Below are 24,286 nucleotides of genomic sequence, written 5' to 3' on the forward strand. Positions count from 1 at the left end.
TATTCAGGTCAGTACTAAATAAAATAATATGCATTTTGTATGATCCCTCTTATTTTGGTAAAATAATTAACATTTTGCAGATTCTGAAAGGAGGATGTAAACTTTTGACCTCAACTGTACATTAAAGGGTTAGTTCACCCCAAAATGAAAATTCTGTCATTAATTACTCACCCTCATATCGTTCCAAACCCGTAAGACCTTCGTTCATCTTCAGAACACAAATTAAGATGTTTTTGATGAAATCGGAGAGCTATCTGACCCTCCATACACAGCAACTTAACAGAAATGTTCCCAGGTTCAGAAACATAGTAAATACGGTAAAACAGTCCATGTGACATCAGTGGCTCAACTTCAGTTTTGCGACGCTACGAGAATACTTTTTACTTTTTTTTTCATTTTCTTTTTCTCCTACCTCTGTGTTCATAAACGCAGAGCAGCTTTACTTACAGCGGTAACCAAAGGAACGCTAAACTGAGGCCATGAGCACCATCCGCTGTCAGAGAGTGAATTTGCATGTTCTTTCAGTCCATTTGCTGTTTTTCTTTTGCGCAGGTCCTTAAGGCCAAAGTATACTTCGGCCATCCGCGCACCATCCGCATTACGTCATTTTCATCATCAGGAGGGCTCGCGGACAGCGTACAACAGCGCATGTGCGAGGTGAATGTTGAGACAAGTCAAGTTGGTGGTACTGTGCATGTGTCGAGCTTGTCCCTCCGCACTCATCCGCGGTTGAGTATACTTTGAAAGCTGTGTGGACGTGGCTGTGTGCAAGACGGAACGGAACGCAGAATCTGAAGTATACGCCATTCTATTTTTGCCTTAGATCTTGAAATCGTTTTTTCCCCCTAGTTATATAAGGTTAAAATACATATTTTGCCTCTAAGGTCTACCAAAATGTGATTCCATTTTTTTTTTCCTCATATCGTGATATAATATCGATATCGTCTGGACAGTGGAAAATACAGTGATATGAATTTTAGCTCATATCGCCCACCCCTACACAGTATGTATATTTAATGATGTTAAAAAGCTTTAAAATTTATGAATTAGATTATAAACGTATCAGTTTCGTTGCAAGAGCAGTGCTCTTTCAGAGAGAGCCCGCCCACACATGCTTCTGATTGGCTGTGATTTGATTGATTCTGTCGCGTCACGTCTGGTGTGGACACCCAAATTGCTTGTTGCTGGAATCTTGTCAAATCAAAAGTGTACATCCCCTTTCAGAATCTGCAAAATGTTCATTATTTTACCAAAATAAGAGGGATCATACAAAATGCATATTATTTTATTTAGTACTGACCCAAATAAGGTATTTCACATTAAAGATGTTTACATATAGTCCACAAGAGAAATTAATAGTTGAAATTAGAATAATAGTTCAACTGAATAATAGAATAAAAATAAATGATTCAACTGAAAAAATTTAGGGTTATAAAAATAACCCTGTTCAAAAGTTTACATCCCCTTGATTCTTAATACTGTGATGTTACCTGAATGATCCACAGCTGTGTGTTTTGTTTAGTCATAGTTGTTCATGAGTCCCTTGTTTGTCCTGAACAGTTAAACTGCCTGCTGTTCTTCAGAAAAATCCTTCAGCTCTCACAAATTCTTTTGTTTTCCAGCATTTTTGTGTATATGAACCCTTTCTAACAATGACTGTATGATTTTGATAACTCATATATAACTATTACAGAAGGATCAAACGCTCACTGATGCTCCAGAAGGAAAAACCATGCATTAAGAACCGGGGGTGAAAACATTTTGAATTTGAAGATCAGGGTAAATTTAACTCATTTTCTCTTCTGGGAAACATGTAACTATCTTCTGTACCCTCTGAAGGGCAGTACTAAATGAAAAAAATATGATATATAGGCAAGTTTTCACAGAATGAACTAACCCTTTAACAAATACAATGTAATTTAATGGAAGCTTTGCGACTCTTTGATTTATTGTTTATTTTGGTAAATCTGCTTCTTCCACACAGAAATTCATGTTCAGTGAAACTCCTCCCACAACAATCAGACAATTCAGCAATTCACCAATAAATGCTGGAATATTCCCATCAGTTCACAAGTGCAGACAAGCATCAGAGCATCAGGAAGAGCTGAAATCTGCAGAGACTGAGTTTATTAAAGAGGACAGAGAGAAGATGAGAGATCCAGAACCCTGCAGAATCAAACACACTGAAGATACTGAACAACAAACAGGTTGGTGTTTATTCTTCATTCTTCATTAATAATGCTGACCGTTATAAAACCATTATAAAACTTCACACAGTTTATATTTTGGTTTGTTGTAACAGGAAATATCTTTAAAGCTGTTGAATAATTTTGCTGAAGCCTCAAATAATAAGGGACGCTTCCTATGAACTGGGTACTTTTTTTTACAACAAAATGTATGTTAGATCGAGTCTCCACGCCAGATAGTTAAGATCCAGTCCTTGATGCTAGATCCTGTCAGAAAATATCCATTTTGTCTGGTGTCTGAGCAAATAGTCAGCAGGGTAGTTGATACCCAAAGCCATTAACATCAAGTCTTGTCTGGTACCAAAACTGTATTAACAGTCTTTTATCAACCAAGAAGTTGACTGAGCAAAGCCAGAGAAGAGCAGAAGCAGGAGACGAAGTGATGATGATAAAAAGGAGCAAAGTTTATTGAATAATCTTAGTTGTGTGTGTTTCAATGCTCAGACTTCATCTGACCAGCACAAATCCAACAAGTACTGTTTTACCAAACACAACAACATCCCATAATAAACCTTGAATTTCCATAAACATTCCCTTTTATCTCTTATTTACAAAACAGTTAATGAAACCTCACAATCATCAGATTAAACAACGTAAATATATAAGCAAGGAAAATAATAAGAAATATAAAATATAAAAACATTATAAAATAATGAATGAATTATCAAATAATACAATTATACAAATGGTAAATGACTAAAAAAATAATAGTACATTAAATAAATGACTAATAGTTATAAATGATTGTATGAAAAAATGATTATAAATGAATAAAAACAAGAAAATAAAAACACAAATCGCTCTCTTGATGCAACACACAGTTTGTATTTGTGGATCCTCAGGGGTGTATTCCAGAAAGCAGGTTATGTGACATACCCGGTTATGTTTGAGGATAAGTGAGCGGATAAACTCAGCTTTCGGTTCCAAAATCGGAGGTTACTTTCAGGGTGTGTAAGTAACCATAGCAACTTGCTCTCTGAGGACATTACCGTTTTTCAAGAGATTTGTTAATTCATTTAAATAATCTTTTGAAACCTTACATATCAAACGTGACGAACCACGGGTCAGCGCTTACTACAGAACACATTCTGTGCATTGCTCTTCGTTTTTTTGCAACAGGGAGTTTTCTATACAATGTGGCCGATGCAGAGCATGTGGGAAAGGCAACTGTGTGTAGAGCTGTTCGTACAGTATGCCTGGCACTGAAGCGGTTTCTACACACTTTTGTACTGTTCCCTGGCCATAAACCTGTGTGCCTTATTAAAGAAGAATTTCACAGAGTGGCAGGTTTGTCCTGTCCATGAGAATCTATAAGTGACATATTAGTTACAGACCATTACTTGCTCTAAGCATACTGCACACACACACACACACACACAGTGACTTAATTCTTTAATAACATATCTTTACATTTCAGGGTTCCCAAATGTGATTGGGTGCATTGATGGTGCCCACATTCCTATTAAAGCTCCTTCAGTCAATGAAGGAGACTATGTTAATAGGAAGTCTGTTCATAGCATCAATGTACAGGTATCAACTGTTTTTTTACTCCTCAATCTTTCGGTGTTAAAAGCATTAAACTCATCACTTGGCCCCACTAACTGGGTAATATGTGATGCGACCCACATCATCACTAATGTTGAGGCCAAGTGGCCAGGGTCTGTACATGATGCCAGAATTTTAGGGGGTCATCCTTGTGCCCCAAATTCCAACAGAACAGTTTTGCTCTACACAGTGTTTTTATTGTATTGATTACATTTTTATTTGTACACTTGAATCATTATAGGACACTTCAGTGGTTACTTGCTGGGGGACAGAGGGTACCCTTGTTTGCCTTTTATGATGACGCCCTATCCTCAACCTGAGCCTGGACCACAGACACTGTTCAACCTGACCCACAGTAAGACACGGGCCAAGGTCGAGATGACCATAGGCATCCTGAAGGCAAGGTTTCAGTGTCTGCGTGGGCTGAGGGTCAGTCCAGAGAGGGCATGTGACATCACAGTTGCTTGTGTTGTCCACAACATTGCCACAATAAGAGGAGAGAGCCACCCCCCTGTACTTGATGAAGATAGCCTAGAGGAACCCCAAATGAATGTAGCATACCAAAGAGATGGCAGAGTGCTAAGAGACATTATTTGTCAAAATCACTTTATTTGAATGGTTTGCAATGAAGCATTGTTTATTTCTTGATTTCCTGAAATAAAAGAAAAAATATATTTTTAGTCATTGCTTTATATACCATTAAACACCAACTAACAGATCAGTCTTCCCATACAATTCCCACCTTTAGGCGATGCTCCAGCATTTCTATTTCAAGTTGGGCCTTCTTAATGGACAGCCTTTTTTCCTCTATTTGAAGCTTTATATAACATCTCCATGTCACTTTTTTTTTTATTTGCCTTTGCAGATAGACCTTATACAGCTCCTTTGCAGACAACTAGGAAGGCAGAATAAAAAAAAAGTTGGTTAAAATCTGTGAGACAATACCATATTTAAATGAAGATCTTAAATTCTTACACTGCGAATCTTTGTGGAGGTAGATGGGCCCTCATCTGCATATGCATCCCCAGACACATTCTGTAAAAGGACAAACACATTTTGTTTAATCCTGTGTAAAATAAGGGGAATGCATTGTATGATATGCATCATACCTCTATGGGTGTTCCATCATTTTCTATTTCTGTCACAGCAGACGTGGTCTCTTCATCTACATACTGCAGTGAAAATATGAAAGTATACTCTGTCTGTTTAACAGAAACTAAATGATCCAAATGTACCTAATGGTACCACACAATAATTACTTACAACTATGACAGACTGTGTGGTTTCAGGAGGGTCCAATAATACTATACATCCATCAGCAACTGCAAGAAAATCAAAACAATAAGATTAGCTACAGTATATAAAGTCTATATATATATACTCATAAAAAACCCCACAAAGACATAAAGAGCATGCAAGGGTACTAAAAATAAGATTACTTAAGATTAAAAATAAGATTAAGATTAAAAAGCATAAGCAGTAAAAAAAAAATCAGCATGCATAATGCACAAGAGAAACAATCATTAAGTGCATTCCAAATGCCTTTAAGTGTCAGCGTAGATTATTTTTTACTTAGAACTTAAAAATTACAATAAATCATAACTACTACTGTGGTACACCTACATTTCAGTACATCACTATTGTGGGAGGCACAGTCTGAAGAGGTTCCCTGTTTGATGCCGTCAACCACAGGCCGCCCTTTATTAAGGGACAGAGCCAACTCTTCCACTGGGGTGAGGGGAGGTGGTAGTGGGCTCCCACCAGTTAAGCAGGCCTCGGCCTTCTTTCTATCAGCTACACAGGACAGATAAATACTCTTTAAAAAAGAAGGCTAAAAAATACACTGAATACATAGCTCCTGTAACAGGTTATTGAAATATTATCTTTTTGGAGAATATTTTATGTTTCATTTTGACTTGCGACAGACTTCTTCTGGCTCCAGAAGGATTACACCTTATAAAACAAGCAGCCAATATGTTACTAATCAATATACATTATTACTGTAATATTTAGAAATTAATCAATTTGCATTAGAATAAAAGGGGAGAGGGTAGCATATTTAGAAGGAAATGTAAAATATGTATTAAAGATATGATATAAAGAAACTCACGCATTTACTCTATCAGTTATTCTTTGCCAAGCCAATTCTCTTTACTTCGACGCTGCAGCTGTGCTGCTTTTCTTCAATACAATGGGCTTGTACTCTTCGTAAGCTAACATCAAAACCTCTACGAATTCAGTGATCCATTGAAAATGCCTTTAGATATTCGACGAGCGCGCGCATTAATGCTAGGTTATCTATAGGAGGTTGATTGAACTAACTCCTCTCAGGTGTTTTGGAACCGACATGATCAGGGTAAGCAGGTTTTGGGTTAAGCAACCAAAAGTTAAGGGTATGGTTGACGGTAAGTTAACCGTGCTTTCTGGAATACACCCCTGATCCTTCACGTAGTTCAGGGGTGTCAAACTCAGAGTTTACCCGGAGCCCTGCAGTTTAGTTCCAACCCTGCTCCAACACACATATTATGCAGTTTTCAATTAAGCCTGAAGGACTTGATTAGCTGGATCAGGTGTGTTTAATTAGGGTTGCATCTAAACTCTGCAGGGCTCCGGCCCTCAGGAACTGAGTTTGACACCCCTGATGTAGTTGATCAAACATATTTAATAGTTCTCCATATAGAAACAAGATTTGTGTCGATTATATTTTAAAACTAATAATTTGAAGATCAGTGTACCTCATTCATGGACATTTTTAGGGACGTATAAATGATAAAACTGCATCAAAATGATCAATTTTGTGATACAATTGTCTACTTTCTGCTGTTAAATCAGGGTTAATTTTTATGTCCTTTCACTTTTCTGTTTTGTTTTTTTAATGAGTTACTGACAAATGTACTGTTTTTACTTTTGTTTCAGAGTTGATTGAAGATAATGAAGAAAAAGAAGAATTGAGTGAATCTGAGGAGAAAAATCATGTCAGAAGTGGAGAAAAACCCAAACAGAAAGATTTAAAGAAAAGAAGAGCCAAGAAATCTTTCACTTGCACTCAGTGTGGAAAGAGTTTCACACGCAAACAACATCTTGAGCGTCACATGAGAGTTCATACTGGAGAGAAACCGTACACTTGTGATCCGTGCGGGAAGAGTTTCTCACAATCATCAACCCTTAAGCATCACATGAACATCCACACTAGAGAGAAACTGTACACATGTGATCAGTGCGGGAAAACATTTTTGAGAGCTTCATACCTGAAGAATCACCTGAGAGTTCATACAAAGGAGAAGCCACATTCATGTCATTTGTGTGGAAAGAGTTTTTCGTGTCCAGAACATCTAAAAGTGCATCAGAAAGTTCATACTGGTGTGAGAGAGTACATGTGCTTTGAGTGTGAGAAGACTTTTACTTCAGCGAGCGGTTTAAAACAGCATGAGATGATTCACTCTGGAGAAAAACCGTACAAGTGTTCACACTGTGACAAGAGATTCAGTCATTCAGGACACCTGGAAAGTCATAAGAGGATTCACACTGGAGAGAAACCATTCAAGTGTTCACACTGTGACAAGAGATTCAGTCATTCAGGACACCTGGAAAGTCATAAGAGGATCCACACTGGAGAGAAACCGCACACATGTGATCAGTGCGGGAAGAGTTTCAGACTAAAAGGAGACCTTACGACACATATGAGAGTTCATACTGGAGAGAAACCATTCACTTGTGATCAGTGCGGGAAGAGTTTCTCATACTCATCAAGCCTTAAGCATCACATGAACATCCACACTGGAGAAACCGCACACATGTGATCAGTGCGGAAAACATTTTTGAGAGCTTCAGACCTGAAGAAACACCTGAGAGTTCATATAAAGGAGAAGCCACATTCATGTCATTTGTGTGGAAAGAGGTTTTCACATCTACACAATTTGAAAATACATCAGAAAAGACATACTGGTGTGAGAGAGTACATGTGCTTTGAGTGTGAGAAGACTTTTACTTCAGCAAAGAGTTTAAAACTGCACCAGAGGATTCACACTGGAGAAACCATTCAAGTGTTCACACTGTGACAAGAGATTCAGTCATTCAGGACACCTGGAAAGTCATAAGAGGATCCACACTGGAGAGAAACCGCACACATGTGATCAGTGCGGGAAGAGTTTCAGACTAAAAGGAGACCTTACGACACATATGAGAGTTCATACTGGAGAGAAACCATTCACTTGTGATCAGTGCGGGAAGAGTTTCTCATACTCATCAAGCCTTAAGCATCACATGAACATCCACACTGGAGAGAAACTGTACACATGTGATCAATGCGGCAAAACATTTTTGAGAGCTTCAGACCTGAAGAAACACCTGAGAGTTCATATAAAGGAGAAGCCACATTCATGTCATTTGTGTGGAAAGAGGTTTTCACATCTACACAATTTGAAAATACATCAGAAAAGACATACTGGTGTGAGAGAGTACATGTGCTTTGAGTGTGAGAAGACTTTTACTTCAGCAAAGAGTTTAAAACTGCACCAGAGGATTCACACTGGAGAGAAACCTTACAAGTGTTCAAACTGTGACAAGAGATTCAGTCAGTCATCACATCTGAAAACACATGAGAGGATTCACACTGGAGAGAAACCGTATCACTGCACTGCATGCGGGAAGTGTTTCAAACATTCATCTTCTCTACACAAACATACACAAAGATATCACAGTAAGTAGATCATCTTCAGATCCAGCTCTTTCAGATCTGATGCTGCTTCCTCAACAAATGTGACATAATAATGCATCAAGCAATAAAATAAAATATCATCTGGATCAATCTGTTCTAACCAGACATACAAGCGATATGACACAGAAACATTATCTAAAGTTTTCACAGTGAATAAAGTTCATCTGAATCTCAGTTCAATCTGTTGGTTTTGAAGATGAAGATCAACTCAAAGATGGAGTTCCTCCCCAAAGAACAATGTCCAAAAGTTTTATTCTTGTGTATCATTTTGTTTCATGATGTAAATGATATCATTGTGCTTTCTTATGGGTTTCATGTTATGTTCAGTTGTTTCATATTATGTTAAGTATGTTTAATAAGCAGGATTGTAAGAATAGTAACACCATAAAAACCTTACCGATACCCATCCATACTTGTCAGTAGGAGAGAGATCCAGCTCATTAGTTTTCACTCTAAATGTAATTATTACAGCTGGGAATCGATTCCGAGGCAAAGGTTGGAATCGATCCCATCAAGAGAAATCGACTCCTCATTCAGAGCTTTTTTCAGTTCAACAAAGCTTATCTGTGGGTGCCTCTCAAATGGAAGGCTGCACACATTTAAATTCACGAAAATAAACTGAAAGAAAACGAGTCGGTACTGCATCAGAATTTGAGGATGCAGCCTTCCGTTTGAGAAGCACCATTCACCTCCCTCATGCTTGATAAAAGCCGTAATTATAGTTGTGAGATTCTTTTTTATATATAAAAGATCTAGAAAATGCAACGAGCATAGATCAGTGGCCGAGCATCTGATTGACAGATAAACCACGAGCTCTATCAGTGTTATTTTTAATGTTCTGTTTATTTTGTTTCAATGTACAGTTTGTTAATTTTGTCCAAAGCATACAGTCAAAGAAAACTTCATCATTCAGCTGAACTGTGCACATTTATTTTAGACACTTCATGTCTTTTTCAATTCATGCGATATGCATGTCCCTTTTGAGCAGTGAGCTATGAATAATTTCACGGGCAAAGCAGACAAAATTACTATTTAAAAATCAATCATAGCTATAGAAATTGATTGTCATTTTTTTTATTGTCATATGAGAATGATACTTTCTACGACCTTTATATCCTGCAGCATGGCGAGATTAGGTTCCTTCGATCTAAAAAAACAAGAATCGAAAAAGAATCGAAAACAACAGATGAATTGATCCTAATATTGATATGAACATTGATATTGTTATCGGATCAATATGAGCCTGATGAGATCAATACTTTAGGTCCATTTTCTGTCCTTTACGCTTAATACATTACTTCTGTTTCAACAAAGAGAAGACATGTCTGTGTGTGTATATATACCGCTCCTTTCACATCTCAGAGCTGCACGATTCTGGATAAATTGAGAATCACGATTTCTTTGTCTCAAATAGAGATCACGATTATCCGACGTAGAGATGGCAAAATGAAGCCTCATGAAGCTACACTGTAAAAAGTTGAGCCAACTTAAAATTTTAAGGCAACCAGCTTCAACCGATTTTTGAGTTCTCTCAACTTATTTTTGTAGGAGAATTTTAATTGTCTCAATCTTCTGAAGCTGGTTGCCTTAAAATTTTAAGTTGGCTCAACTGTTTTTTTTTTGTTTTTTTTACAGCGTATGAGTGTTTCCTCTAACAAACTGGATCGAGAAAAGATTTGAAGTCTCGGAGTATCGATTACAGTGCCGTCTAGTGGATCCTAAAATGTACAACAGCCGTATCTGGGATGAAGCTTCACTGGATGAAACACCCACCTCATTGATGTAATATTACTCTGTAGTGCACAAATAAAAATCATATGCTGATAATATTTTTATGTACCACAATGTGTTAATTCATGGTAATGAGTCAATGTTAGTCAATGTATTATAATAAAATACTGTTTAAGCGTGTCGTGGGTACCACAGTAAGTGAGAAATTGTTGAATTATTATAACTAAAAGACCTATATATGACATGCAGTGTTGGGCTAGTTACTCAAAGAATGTAATATATTACTCATTACTAGTTACTCCTTTCAAAGGTAATATTGTTACTTTACTTATTACTTTCTGGCAACAGTAATTAGTTACACTACTAGTTACATTACTTTTTCTTCACGCCCCACAGAAGTTGTAACTGTGTATCTTCCAGATAAAATTCTTCTACAATATTACTAACAACATATTTCTGCCTCATCATTGGACCAAAATCTACATTGGATCGCAGTCAGAAGTTATTACAAACACTCAATATTGATTGATAGTGGCATTCAAGTACAAGTGTTGTATTAATCTCATTAATTGTCATGTGTAGCTTGAAGTAATTTTTCTGTTACCATATGCGATTAAATTTTGTTATGTATTTTATCAAATCACATGAGTTTGTAAGAAACTGTTTAATTTTCAAAAAATATTTTAAATTATATTATATTAATATAATGTACCACATGCCGATAATGCAATATTTCTATCTGCTTTTCCATATTCCAAGCTTGCCTGCAGCACAGGGGACATCACATGCATGTGCGAGTCATGAAAATTATGAAAATAAATCTAGGAATTATTTGATTGTTAGATTTAAAATCAGCGGGGTTGAGGCATCAAAAGTAACTCAGTAACTAAGCTGTTTTATGGAAAGTAACTGTAATAGTATTACTGAAATATTATTAGTAATTAGTTACACTACTAGTTACTGCAAAAAGTAATATTACAGTAACTAATTACTAGTAACTAGTTACTGCCCAACACTGATGACATGTAATTGACTTAAAACTATCTGTATAGTAATAACATTGTCTGTATTATTTCTTCATCTGGTATTATGTGGTTATTAAATGTGCTTGTGTAACTGGGTGAAGAAGAAACAAAAAGGGGCTATTTTACTGTTTTTTTTATGGAGAAATATATATATATATATATATATATTTAACACTGTTAGGGCAGAGCCTATTTCTCCTCTTGCACAATACTTCCCTTGCCTTTGAGAACACTCTCACAGGGCACAGAGGAGGCTGGTGTACACAAAAACTGCAGTGCCGTCACATATAGATGGGGAAACACATGTTTTTGTTCTTTCCAGTATTCAAGTGGATCATGGGTTCTGGGTATGTTAGTTTCCTTTAAGTATCGGTCAACCTCTATTACTGCAGCAGCTGTGGCTTTACAGATTTTTTTACTCTGGTCCACAGGAGGTGCCACAGGTTTCCACCTAAACAATTAGAAGGAAAAACATCTAAATATGACTGCAAATGTGACTGCATTACACGTTAATATTTATGTCATGAAATATTCACAAAAGTTTTTTTCCCAAAACAATAAAAGACCTATATAAGACCTTACAGCTCACAGTGCATGTCAGAGCAAATGAGAATCATGAGGTCAAAGGAACTGCCTGAAAAGCTCAGAGACAGAATTGTGGCAAGGCACAGATCTGGCCAAGGTTACAAAAAACATTCTGCTGCACTTAAGGTTCCTAAGAGCACAGTGACCTCCATAATCCTTAAATGGAAGCCGTTTGGGATGACCAGAACCCTTCCTAGAGCTGGCCGTCCGGCCAAACTGAGCTATCGGGGGAGAAGAACCTTGGTGAGAGAGGTAAAGAAGAACCCAAAGATCACTGTGGCTGAGCTCCAGAGATGCAGTCGGGAGATGGGAGAAAGTTGTAGAAAGTCAACCATCACTGCAGCCCTCCACCAGTCGGGGCTTTATGGCAGAGTGGCCCGACGGAAGCCTCTCCTCAGTGCAAGACACATGAAAGTCTGCATGGTGTTTGCTAAAAAACACCTGAAGGACTCCAAGACGGTGAGAAATAAGATTCTCTGGTCTGATGAGACCAAGATAGAACTTTTTGGCCTTAATTCTAAGCGGTATGTGTGGAGAAAACCAGGCACTGCTCATCACCTGTCCAATACAGTCCCAACAGTGAAGCATGGTGGTGGCAGCATCATGCTGTGGGGGTGTTTTTCAGCTGCAGGGACAGGACGACTGTTTGCAATCGAGGGAAAGATGAATGAGGCCAAGTACAGCGATATCCTGGACGAAAACCTTCTCCAGAGTGCTCAGGACCTCAGACTGGACCAAAGGTTTACCTTCCAACAAGACAATGACCTAAGCACACAGCTAAAATAACGAAGGAGTGGCTTCACAACAACTCCGTGACTGTTCTTGAATGGTCCAGCCAGAGCCCTGACTTAAACCCAATTGAGCATCTCTGGAGAGACCTAAAAATGGCTGTCCACCAACGTTTACCATCCAACCTGACAGAACTGGAGAGGATCTGCAAGGAGAAATGGCAGAGGATCCCCAAATCCAGGTGTGAAAAACTTGTTGCATCTTTCCCAAAAAGACTCATGGCTGTATTAGATCAAAAGGGTGCTTCTACTAAATACTGAGCAAAGGGTCTGAATACTTAGGACCATGTGATATTTCAGTTTTTCTTTTTTAATAAATCTGCAAAACTGTCAACAATTCTGTGTTTTTCTGTCAATATGGGGTGCTGTGTGTACATTAATGAGGGAAAAAAAAAACTTAAATGGTTTTAGCAAATGGCTGCAATAAAGAGTGAAAAGGGGGTCTGAATACTTTCCGTACCCACTGTATACTTGAAGTAGTTGCAGCCTTGTTGCCTGTTGAGATGAAGTTTCTGTTGAATCAGTGCTTGACGTTGATGGGGTTTGTTCTTGGATTGTGATGATGGTGGCACATTCCCCTTTTAGCCTTCTAACAGCTTCAGTCATTTTATTTTGATTGAGGAATCCAAAGGTTTTGGGTGCAGCACGGTTGCCATGGTCATTACACTCATAGACTCTATATTCCATATATGTTCTCTCAGGCATCTGGTCAGGTTTTCTGTCAGTTCTTTTGAAATGTCCATGGTCAACATAATCAATTTAAAATGGCTTGGTCACATTTGCACTTCCGCTTCCGGCTTCGCTACTGTTCGGACGCTTCTGCTTATTGCTCTGCGCTTCGCTCCCTATTTATGCACTTTTCTCAGATTTCTCTAAGATTTTAACTTCAGCATATCAGCACAGTGCTCAAACAACACAGTTTTTAGAAAAGGAAGACTCTTTGCCTCCCACTGCCAGCAGTTTACATTCCGGACACAGGAAAACACAGCCGCCTACATTCAAACAGACGGGAAAGAAAATGACCCTTGTGGAATCTACTTGCTGCATGAACTGCCACAGACTTCTACAAAGGATTGCGGTTCTTGAAACAAAGTTACTTGCTGGACCTCCAAAACAGGTGGAACACACTGCAGATCGTCATCACGGACCCCCACAGCATACAGCCGGTGAGTCCTATGAATCTAGTGAATCTCAACAGTTTATACAAAGTGTAGAAGAACAAGCTGATCGACAGACTAATCGATGGCACAAACAGGGAGCGAGACCCAAAGGCACTCGAGACATCAGATTGTCACGAGTATCTCGTATTGCTGCGGTAGCATCTTCTACCCCAGATACGGCTTTGACAGAATATGAGTGACCACAGGACTTCATGTCAGCCTCAGAGTCATCTTGTGGTTGACACATCCCACAAGGACACTGATAACACCACGCAGCCAAAACAAACTTTCCTCATGGAAACTATCCCGGCTGAGCCCTGCCCACAGAGCTCATCACAAACAGACTGTGACGTACTACAACAGCTCCAAGACTCAGCACCCAAGGACAACTATCTGGAAAACAGCCAGGGAAGCCAGGACAACATATCACAGCCACCGGAAACGCCAGAGCCCGTCTCACCAGACACACTATCCCTCTCTCCAGAATCTCCACTTCTAAGCTTCTCACAGAAAATGGAGGAACTGGTGTATGCTGGGACCAAACTCTCCCACTCGTTCGCTGCAAGCCCCCAGATATCAACTAAAAAACGGCGGGCCCCACAACCACCAAAGACAGCAGGCCCAGCTCTCCCTCCTCCTCCTGTGAGAGCTCTCCGACCACTGCCACAACGCCAGGGCCCGAACCCTCCTCTATCGGCTGTAGGTGAACCAAAAACAACTGATAACAGCTCTCAGTGATATGTGTCGGGTCCCCGCTATATTAGCAGCAACACTCACAAATGTTCACAGAACAAGCAGGAACCCAGTGTGCCTGTAGCCTTCTATATTTCTGTTTTATCACGTGATAGAAAGTCTAAGGCCTTCTCAAGCCGTACGGCTGACCCATCTAATCTGCGGCCTGTAATGCGTCAATCTAAGATTGTTGTAGAGACAAAATGTAATTCCATCAAGTTAGCATTTTTAAACATTCGCTCACTAAAAAATAAATCATTTCTGATCAATGATTTAATAACCACAAAAAAACCTGGATTTTATGTTTCTAAATGAAACATGGCTTGAAGACAGCTGCAGTGCAACAGTCCTAAATGAAACAGCCCCTCTTAACTTTAACTTTACAAGTGTCTGCAGGACTGTTAGGAGAGGTGGAGGTGTAGCTGCTCTATTTAAAGATGTTTATCAATGCAAGCAAGTGTCATTTGGTCAGTATTTGTCCTTTGAATATCTAGGTATTGTGCTGAAAGGTGCTCCACGCATTCTGTTTATCATTATTTACAGGCCTCCAAAATACTCTCCAGCCTTTGTTGAAGAGTTCACAGAACTGTTATCAATGATTTCCTCAGAGTTTGACTGTTTTACTATTGCAGGGGATTTTAATATTCACACAGATAATGCAGAAATCAAAACTGCAAAAGAAATTAACTGTTTTAAACATTTTTGATCTGATCCAGCATGTGCATGAACCCACACACAATCATGGACACACTTTAGATTTACTCATCAGTATTAACGAGAACACTAGTGCGCTATTTATGAAGGCTATATCTTCAACGCCAAGCATTTCTACAGACTCTGTTGATCTTCTCCTAGATTCTTTTAACTCAAAAGTTAAGAATGTTATTGATGATATTGCTCCGGCAAGGGTCTGCAAGAAGAATGGCAGACAAAAATCACCATGGAGAAAATCAACAGCAGTTCAGAGTATGAAAAGACAATGCAGAAAAGCTGAGCGGATGTGGCGGAAGACAAAACTTGAAATTCACTATAGCATCTATAAAGACAGCCTTCATGCTTTCAATGTGGAACTAGCCACAGCTAGACAGACCTTCTTAAACCTAATAAACAGTAACTTAAACAACTCTCACACTCTTTTTGCTACTGTGGAGAGACTGACAACCCCCCCCCCCCCCTAAATACATTGGAGATATGCTCACTGAATATAAACCTAACAGACCACTCAGATCATTAGGATCGAGTCAGTTAGAAATACCAAGGGTTTACACAAAACAAGGGGAGTCTGCTTTTAGCTATTATGCCTCCTGCAGTTGGAACCAGCTTCCAGAAGAGATCAGATGTGCTAAAACATTAGCCACTTTTAAATCCAGACTCAAAACTCATCTGTTTAGCTGTGCAGTTGTTGAATGAGCACTGTGCTACGTCCAAACTGATTGCACTATGTATAATCACTTTCTATTCTTAAATAATAGTCGTGGCCTAATGGTTAGGGAGTTGGGCTTGTAACCTGAAGGTTGCCAGTTTGATTCTCGCGCCGGCAGGAATTGAAGGTGGGGATTGTGAATGAACAGCACTCTCTCCACCTTCGATACCATGACTTAGGTGCCCTTGAGCAAGGCACCGAACCCCTAATTGCTCCCCGGGCGCTGGAGCAAGGCTGCCCACTGCTGTGTGTGTGTGTGTGTGTGTGTGTGTGTGTGTGTGTGTGGGGTTTACGAGGACTTTTGACCTGAATACGCACCAGCATTACAGGGACATTTGGGTTTATGAGGACAGGGACAGGGACCATGTCCTTATAATTCCGACAGTGTAGATGCCTTTCTCTATGTCCCAGAAGCTCCCTCTCAAAGTTTCGCGCCATGTCCTTACATACCACAAAACCCTGAAATTTTACTATACACAGTGTATCCTCTGAGCTCGAGAGTGCGCCCCTGCAGCCCGGACCCGGTACTACACCTGCGTCATCGATAATTTGCATATTTTACACTTGTGTAAGTTTGGAGGCCGCTGATTGGCTAATCGCGAAAACAAGATGGCGCCGGTGGGCGGGGCTACATTCTGCCGCTATGTAGCTTCTAAGTGAGTTAATGCAGTGTACTAATTATTTAAACATTATTTTCTAGAATTAATCGATTGTATATGAATATATAAGTGAATAGTGATCCTGCAATTAAACATATTCCTTAAATTTCATATTATAAAGTATGAAATTGACTTGAAAGCTGTAATCAGTCAGTTTAATATAGAGAAATTAATGTAATGCTATTAATGTAACGTTAATCCTAACCGTAAAGTTAACACCAAGGCTTATAGATGGTTATTTAAATACATATTAATATTTTTATTAATATTATAAATCCCGTTTACACGTGCTCTAATCAGAGTGAGTGTGACGTTTTGTAACTTCCTGTTTGGACCTGACGGAAGACACCTGTGGTGTGAGCCTGTTTGAGACAATCATTATATGAAAGGTAAGTTATGCTGCTGTTAAACCGTTTCTCTGAGAGTTTGTGGCTCAGTTTGTTTTGTTCGTGAGTGTCTTGTAGGCTCTTTGCGGCCTTTGCTCGTTAGTTAGAAAGCAGCTAGCAGGTGATTTATTTACAATAATTGTCAGTCTATTAATAGTAACGTCGGACGAGAATCAGCAATGCTTGTCAGTTTTAACATATTAACATATTTAACATACAGTATAACGGTAACTGTAATAGAACATAGTCTAGCCATCATCATAATGTGTTGTCATGACTACAGTCTGTGAAGGGGAGGGGCTTCCACGCAGTACAGTATCCTGACATGCCAGTTCTGTTAAATATTACTACTGTTCGGCTTGGTTTAAGGAGATTATTACTTATTACTTCTGAGAACTTACTGCGCATAATAAGTAAAGACACCTTTATTTGTATAGTGCTTTATAGAATACAGATTGTCAAAGCACTTTTACACAGATAACCAGGCAAAATAGTATATTCAGCATATGGTCAGTATACATCATATTCTGTCCCAGTAGAACTGTCATAATTATTTTTTAAGCTGAAAGAAACAAACTTAATATTGTCAAATGGAATCCAATAGTTATTATTATTATTAAAGCAGACACATCAAATGATGGCTGAAGTGAAAAGGCGAAGGAGAAAGCCCAAGCCAATGGAGGAGGCCGTACGGTTTTCACTTCTACAGAAATTTGATTGTTAGTAAATGATGACAGTTAAGGGGTTAAAGGCATAGTTCAAGCAAAAAAAATACAATTCTGTCACTCACAGTTTTGAACAGTGCACTATCCAAACTTAAATTTTTCATGAATGAAAACATTTTGTAACACCATTTCCATGGTAATGCAATGTCTGATTTTAAAATGGGTTTCAAAGGATGAATTTTGAGATTTTATGTTTTCAACTGATATATAATTTCTTATGATTTCTAAAGCGTGATAGAGAAAAAGGCAACTAAGAATACTTTCTGTGACAAAGATCAGAACTCCTGTTATGATGTAGATTTTTCAGGTGCACTCTTGTCATCAATTAATCTATTACTTTTCCTACATAATTTTTTAACACATAAAGTGGTAAAATACCTATTTAGGAGTCTTAGACCTTTCCAACGATATATAGTTTGTCATGATTAGATTAGGATTTAATTGTAAACGTAGGCGTCCCGCAGAGGGGACGGTGAGTGGGTGACAGTTAAGAGGTTTTAAAGGGACTATGAGTTGTCTCAGGCTCATTATATGTTGTTCTACATTTACATTTACATTTACATTTATGCATTTAGCAGACGCTTTTATCCAAAGCGACTTACAGTGCATTCAGGGTATACATTTATACATTTATCAGTATGTGTGTTCCCTGGGAATTGAACCCACGACCTTTTGCGCTGCTAACGCAAGGCTCTACCACTGAGCCACAGGAACTCAGTGTTCTCAGTGATGGTTTTACCTCTCTGTTGTTGTTTAGGGAGAGGTGTGTTCAGCTGTACTGAGTTTGATAAAGGAGACTTCCTGCTGGAATACAGAGGTGACCTCATAAGCAAAGAAGAATATGAGCGGAGGCAAAGGATATATCATGATGCACTTAAAGTTTTCATGTTTGAGTTTCGCTACAACGGAAAACTCCTCTGGTATGTATAAGTGTTTGATGTGCATGTTTATTGATAATTAAATTACATGATTCAAAATGTGGCAGTGGACATGTCAGTGGTTAGAGTACATGTTTTGCTAAAATGATCAGTTATGTGTTCTCAAAGCTTGATGACTGTTAAATGATTGGTGATCATCACAAAGAATATGATCTCTGCTGGTCCTAAGTTTCAGTGCTAATACTGTCTGTCATTTGTTTAGTGTCGATGCAGCCCGAGATGACGGTTCTCTTGGGCGACTTGTAAACGACGACCATATTAACCCAAACAGCAGGATGAGGACTATCTCTGTGGATGGAAAACCTCACTTATGCTTATTTGCGACAAGGAGCATCTCTCCTGGTGAAGAGATCACATATGATTACGGTGATTCTGAGTGGCCATGGCGATGCACGGTATTGAAACCTCTACACTATCAATTCTGATTTTTTTGGATTATAGTAAAGATTAAAAGTGTTAAACTTCAGTTGTAACCCAAGTTAATGTTAGTGACTTTAATTTAAAATATTTCTTTTTTGCATGATAGCCAATTATTTATTTTCATGATTTCTAGTATTTGTACAGGCTTTACATTTTTTTTCAATGTTGTAATTAGCAATTCATTTAATTTTATCTTTGAAGCAGATTTGTTACGTGACAGCATTAATTAAAGTTTCTTAAGGTTCAAGATCAAGTTATTTGCATCTCTGCACTCCATCAAGCCACTCCCATAATATCTGTCATCACTCAAATTAATGCACGACTCTACATTATCTGTATAGCATGTGTGTAAGACCCCAATATAATTATGAAGTAATTATTTCATCACTAATAAATCTTTCAACTAATATAACTGGCTGTGTATATAGTATTATAGACTACACGGCATTATTTTAAAATCAATTTTTTAATTATTATTTTAAATTGTTGTCCCTGGACCTGTAGGGTACTCTTGAAATAAAGTAGCGGTGGCTGGGACAGATTTTAAGTATCAGTTCTGCTTAAAAGATGCAATCTAATCCGGTTTACATGAAATAAGCTGCTCCCGAGCAGGTTTAAGCTTACGGACCTGTTGCTATGACAGCAAGTCCAGGATGAGCTTTGACGAACCAAATGATCCAAGATCAAGCGAAATCGTCAACAATCAAATCTAGCTAACTGAGTTAGCGACGTAAGAAGAACGGGCCCATGGTCTTGATGTCACATTGTGTGTATGTTTACACCTGTATTACAAGGACCGTGTTTTATGAGGACCATCATAAGAACATGTTCCTGTGTGTATGTTTACACCTGTATTACGAGGACCGTGTTTTATGAGGACCATCATAAGAACATGTTCCTGTGTGTATGTTTACACCTGTATTACGAGGACCGTGTTTTATGAGGACCATCATAAGAACATGTTCCTGTGTGTATGTTTACACCTGTATTACGAGGACCGTGTTTTATGAGGACCATCATAAGAACATGTTCCTGTGTGTATGTTTACACCTGTATTACGAGGACCGTGTTTTATAAGGACCATCATAAGAACTTGTTCCTGATGTTTGATTGAAGAATCTCAGTGTGTGTCATTTGTTTGACAAAAGCCTGGTATTTGAAGACCCTAGTTATTACCATGAAATTGGGCTGCATGGATGTGAAATATTAGGCTTAACACGGATCATTCACAGCTCATTGTGGCCATATATGATATTGAAAACTTATAATTGTTATCTTTAGATTATGTATATTATAATAGAAGTTGGTAAAAAGTCGGTACCCTTGTTTGAAATTGACTTTCAGGCAGTAATAGTACAATATTGTGCAGTTTTGTCATATTTTATTAATTTTTTTTGCTTTTTTAATTTAAATAACTTTCTCCAAGATTTCATATTTTATTTTATTTACTCACAACTTATTTTCAGATGATAACTGAGACGAATCAGTGTCTAAAGAACTCTGAACAAGGCACAGCAGCTATGAAGGTATCCAAAAAGTTCTTGCAATAATTGTGTTAGTCCTTAAAGAGTAGAACAGATTACATTGTCTCTTAGAAACAGATGTGAACATTGTTTGCTGCATTATTGTGGGTGTAAAAAGTGAGTCTTGGCCACATGTTGTACATCTAACGCAGACACTGTCACTGTCTCAAATCACCACCGTTTCTCTCATACACAGAAATGCTTGAACTAAGGGTGCTGTCCAAATTTGTCTAGTTACCAATGTACCGGTAATAACAAGGATACTAATAGACCAGACCTTTGTCAAACTAACAACACACTAGCCGATGATTTCCATCATCCTATTTTAATGCGCATTTTGACTTATCGCATGAGAAGCGAGTGATGGAAACGCCAAATTTAGAATAAAATCCCTTAATTCGCAAAAAAAATTTTACGCTCGCTTGAGGTGGTTTTTGACTTGTGCGAAAAAGGGTTGATGCGAATATTGGGAGATGGAAATGCATTTTGCGAATAAATTCCTCCAAGCGCATCAAAAAAGTCATATGACTTTGCGCTATGGGACGGCAAAACCTGACTAACCAGCAGACTGATATCATTCCACAACATCTGGAATGTTGTTATGGTTAATCTCAAATGCCCGAGCAAAGTCTGTCGTCAAAGTATTTCTCTAATTGCCTCCCAGAAATGTCTTACACGACTGTGTTCCCAAACAGCAGCATCCACCTCTGAAAGCAATGACCGCATTCATTGTGTTTCGTCTGCTCGCTCTGAGGCACAAATAATTTATTATATATGAAAATGATCATATTCTCCTACGTTTCTTAGTGATTTATAGTACAGATTTATCAGGAAGTGACAATTTTGTTCTCTTTGACTCATTGGATGGAAACGGTGCTTGTTCGCAAATGTTTTATGCGATATTCCAGTTTTGTGTATAAGTTAAATTTGCAACTTTGGATGGAAACCCGGTTACTGAGACTCTTCAGTCAAGTCAAGAACATGTTCTTAAGTGGTCCTCATGAAACAGGGTCCTCGTAACACAGGTTTTAATATACACACAACCTGACATACTGGGATGAACATGCATGTAATGTAATGCATAAAAAGTCATGAACATTATCTTGGGTAACACATAAATATTGAAATTGATTTGAAATGTTGTAATCTTACTTGTATATTACATTGATAAAATATAAGCAAGGTTATAAAATAATTTCATATCTATGTTATAAATCAGTATTTCATGCACAAATTTATTGTCTGAATCAATGTTACAAATGTCTAATTTAATATTTTCTAGGCTCATAGTGAGGTTGAACCATCCACTCACACTCTGTCCCAGTCAGAAGTCACAGACCTAGAGAAGGTATTGTGATTTTATTTTTATGTTTTTTTTTTTTGTATCATTTTTAATTTTCTATGTTTTAAACTAGTATTTCATGCACACATTTATTGTCTGAATCAATGTTACAAATGTCTAATTTAATATTTTCTAGGCTCGTAGTGAGGTTGAACCATCCACTCACACTCTGTCCCAGTCAGAAGTCACAGACCTAGAGAAGGTATTGTGATTTTTTTATTATTTTTTTTATTTCATGTTTTCAGCTGACAGTTGTCAGTGAAAAGGTAATTCATTATACATTTGGACAATCCCTGAATCCTTTGTCTGCAGTAGAATGTTTATTTATTTATTATTTCCATTTCCTTAATTTAAGGTGGCTCCAAAGAAGGACCAGTTACCATTGGATCAGGACTGTGTTGAGAAGGTAATAAAATGTGCATTGCATAATTTTAGAAAATGCTAGAATGATTGTTGTAAGAAATCATCTCTACATGATGCTTTTTTTCATTGTTTTCAGATGTCACTTGTCAAAGAGCATGTGTTAAATGAGGAGCAGAGCTTTTGTGCCCCTGCTGAAGGAGTTAAGGAGGTATTCACATGTTTCGGGTGAACTGTTATTAGTGCAACAGTGAATGCTCTGAAGTCCATCTCTGCATGGGCTGTGATATACTTAGGAATAAAAGCTGTTTCCAAAAGTATGTAATTAATGACCTGTTTTCACTTTCAGTAATATTAGTCAATGTCTAAATCAGGAGTGCCAAAACTGTCCTACAGAGTTTAGCTCAACTTGCCTCAACACACCTGCCAGGACGTTTCTAGTATGCCTAGCAAGAGCTTGATTAGCTGGTTCAGGTGTCTAATTGGGGTTGAGCTAAACTCTGCAGGACACCGCCCTCCAGGACTGAGTTTTGGCACCCTGGTCTAAATAAAGATTTGTAGTAATCTATTAACCAGTACCTTTTAAGGTCTGTAATGTAAATGTTCTTTAATGATTGTAAGTGATCTTATTAACTGAATGACCACAACTTCACTGTCACTAAAATACATTGAAAGACCATGTAGCTCGTAATGTAGTTTCACATGCATGTTTTAGGATCTTTCTTTTTTGCTGTAATTTCACATTCACTGATGTTTTTTTCTTCATAGGTCTGCAAACATGTTGTGGTCACTTCAGCAATCTCAAGCATGGACAAATGTGCTGAATGCGTGGGACCTGTAGCAGCACTCAAATGGATTGGCCTGAGATGCAAATGTTAGTATGGTGTCGTCTTGTTCTATATGCAGCATGATGTGTCGTAATTCATTTTAGTATCACTAATTTATGTTATGAATTCAGCTCAAAGTTGTATAACTGTTGAAGTGTGTGGTCAGTAGGAGATATCGGACGATTGTTTATGCACAGATATGTAATACCATTAACAATAATAGGGGTATAATATTGTTTTCACCTTTATTCTATGTTAAGGCATAGAATCCCATGTTAGCAGTTGAACATGTCCTGACACATGACATTTCTCTCATAGTGTGCTCCAGTTTTTGGCACAAGTCCTGCTATTCGAAGCTTCATGAATGGAATGGAAAACAGTCATCGTGGGTAAGAAAATATTTGATTCTATGCCTTTGTTCCTTATTTTTATGAGTTATCGGTTCTGTAAATTAATCATAAATATCTTGACAATAGGAAGTAAGTTCAGAGGAAGATGAGCTGTCAGATGAGGAATATATACCACAGTCTGAGTCAGACAATCAGTCAGACAGTTCAGATGAGTTGACAACAAGACCGGCATGTTACGATCAAGCTAATCTCCTCTCAGATATACAGGAAGCTGCAGCCTCTAAGTTTAGTGAACCTCAGAGATCAGATGTAACTGCCCTGAATGTGTCTAAGGGCAAAGGAAAAGGAGTCTTAAAGGCCAGGGAAGCAGCAAGTGTGTATAATGAGTCTGACTTACTTTGCCATGAAGAGCAGTTGACTGATGTTGAGACAGACAGTGATTCAGACTGTTCTGGTGAACGTCACCTTCCCAGAAAGCAAGGCTCAGGTCAACAGATGTGCTTATATCACCCCAATCACACAATAGAAAGGACAGTAGTGAGAAGTTTTTGAATGCAAAGAGCACAGCTACGTTGAGAGAGGAAGAGAGGGAAAGCAGCGTGGCTGAAGAAGATCAGTGTGTGCAGTCAGCAACAATCTCCTGTTCAGCCAATAGTAAGAATTATTGTTACATCTGCGGGAAACCACAGTCCAAGTTAGCGCGCCATTTTAAAACTCATAAGGATGAAGTTGAAGTTGCACAGGCTTTGTCACTCCCGGTTCACTCGAAATAACGTAAAGCAATGCTGCAAAAGCTCAGGAACA

General features: G+C 38.3%; 2 protein-coding genes and 1 pseudogene across 2 annotated transcripts in view; 2 read left to right on the forward strand and 1 right to left on the reverse strand.

Annotated features, from left to right (window-relative positions):
• The window catches only part of LOC131536492 (gastrula zinc finger protein XlCGF57.1-like), a 173,747-nt gene that overhangs the window by 124,960 nt on the left and 24,501 nt on the right, over positions 1-24,286 (reverse strand). The window lies entirely within an intron of this gene.
• On the forward strand, positions 486-11,235 carry LOC131536587 (zinc finger protein 883-like; annotated as a pseudogene).
• On the forward strand, positions 18,437-24,043 carry LOC131536523 (uncharacterized). Its single transcript, XM_058769516.1, has 9 exons — positions 18,437-18,642; positions 18,863-19,055; positions 21,886-21,951; positions 22,082-22,147; positions 22,301-22,351; positions 22,445-22,516; positions 23,074-23,179; positions 23,451-23,521; positions 23,609-24,043. The coding sequence occupies exons 1-9, from the start codon at positions 18,452-18,454 to the stop codon at positions 24,032-24,034; spliced, it is 1,242 nt and encodes a 413-aa protein (XP_058625499.1). The 5' UTR covers positions 18,437-18,451; the 3' UTR covers positions 24,035-24,043.

Source organism: Onychostoma macrolepis, chromosome 03 (genome assembly GCF_012432095.1).
Source record: "Onychostoma macrolepis isolate SWU-2019 chromosome 03, ASM1243209v1, whole genome shotgun sequence".
Lineage (NCBI taxonomy): Eukaryota > Metazoa > Chordata > Actinopteri > Cypriniformes > Cyprinidae > Onychostoma > Onychostoma macrolepis.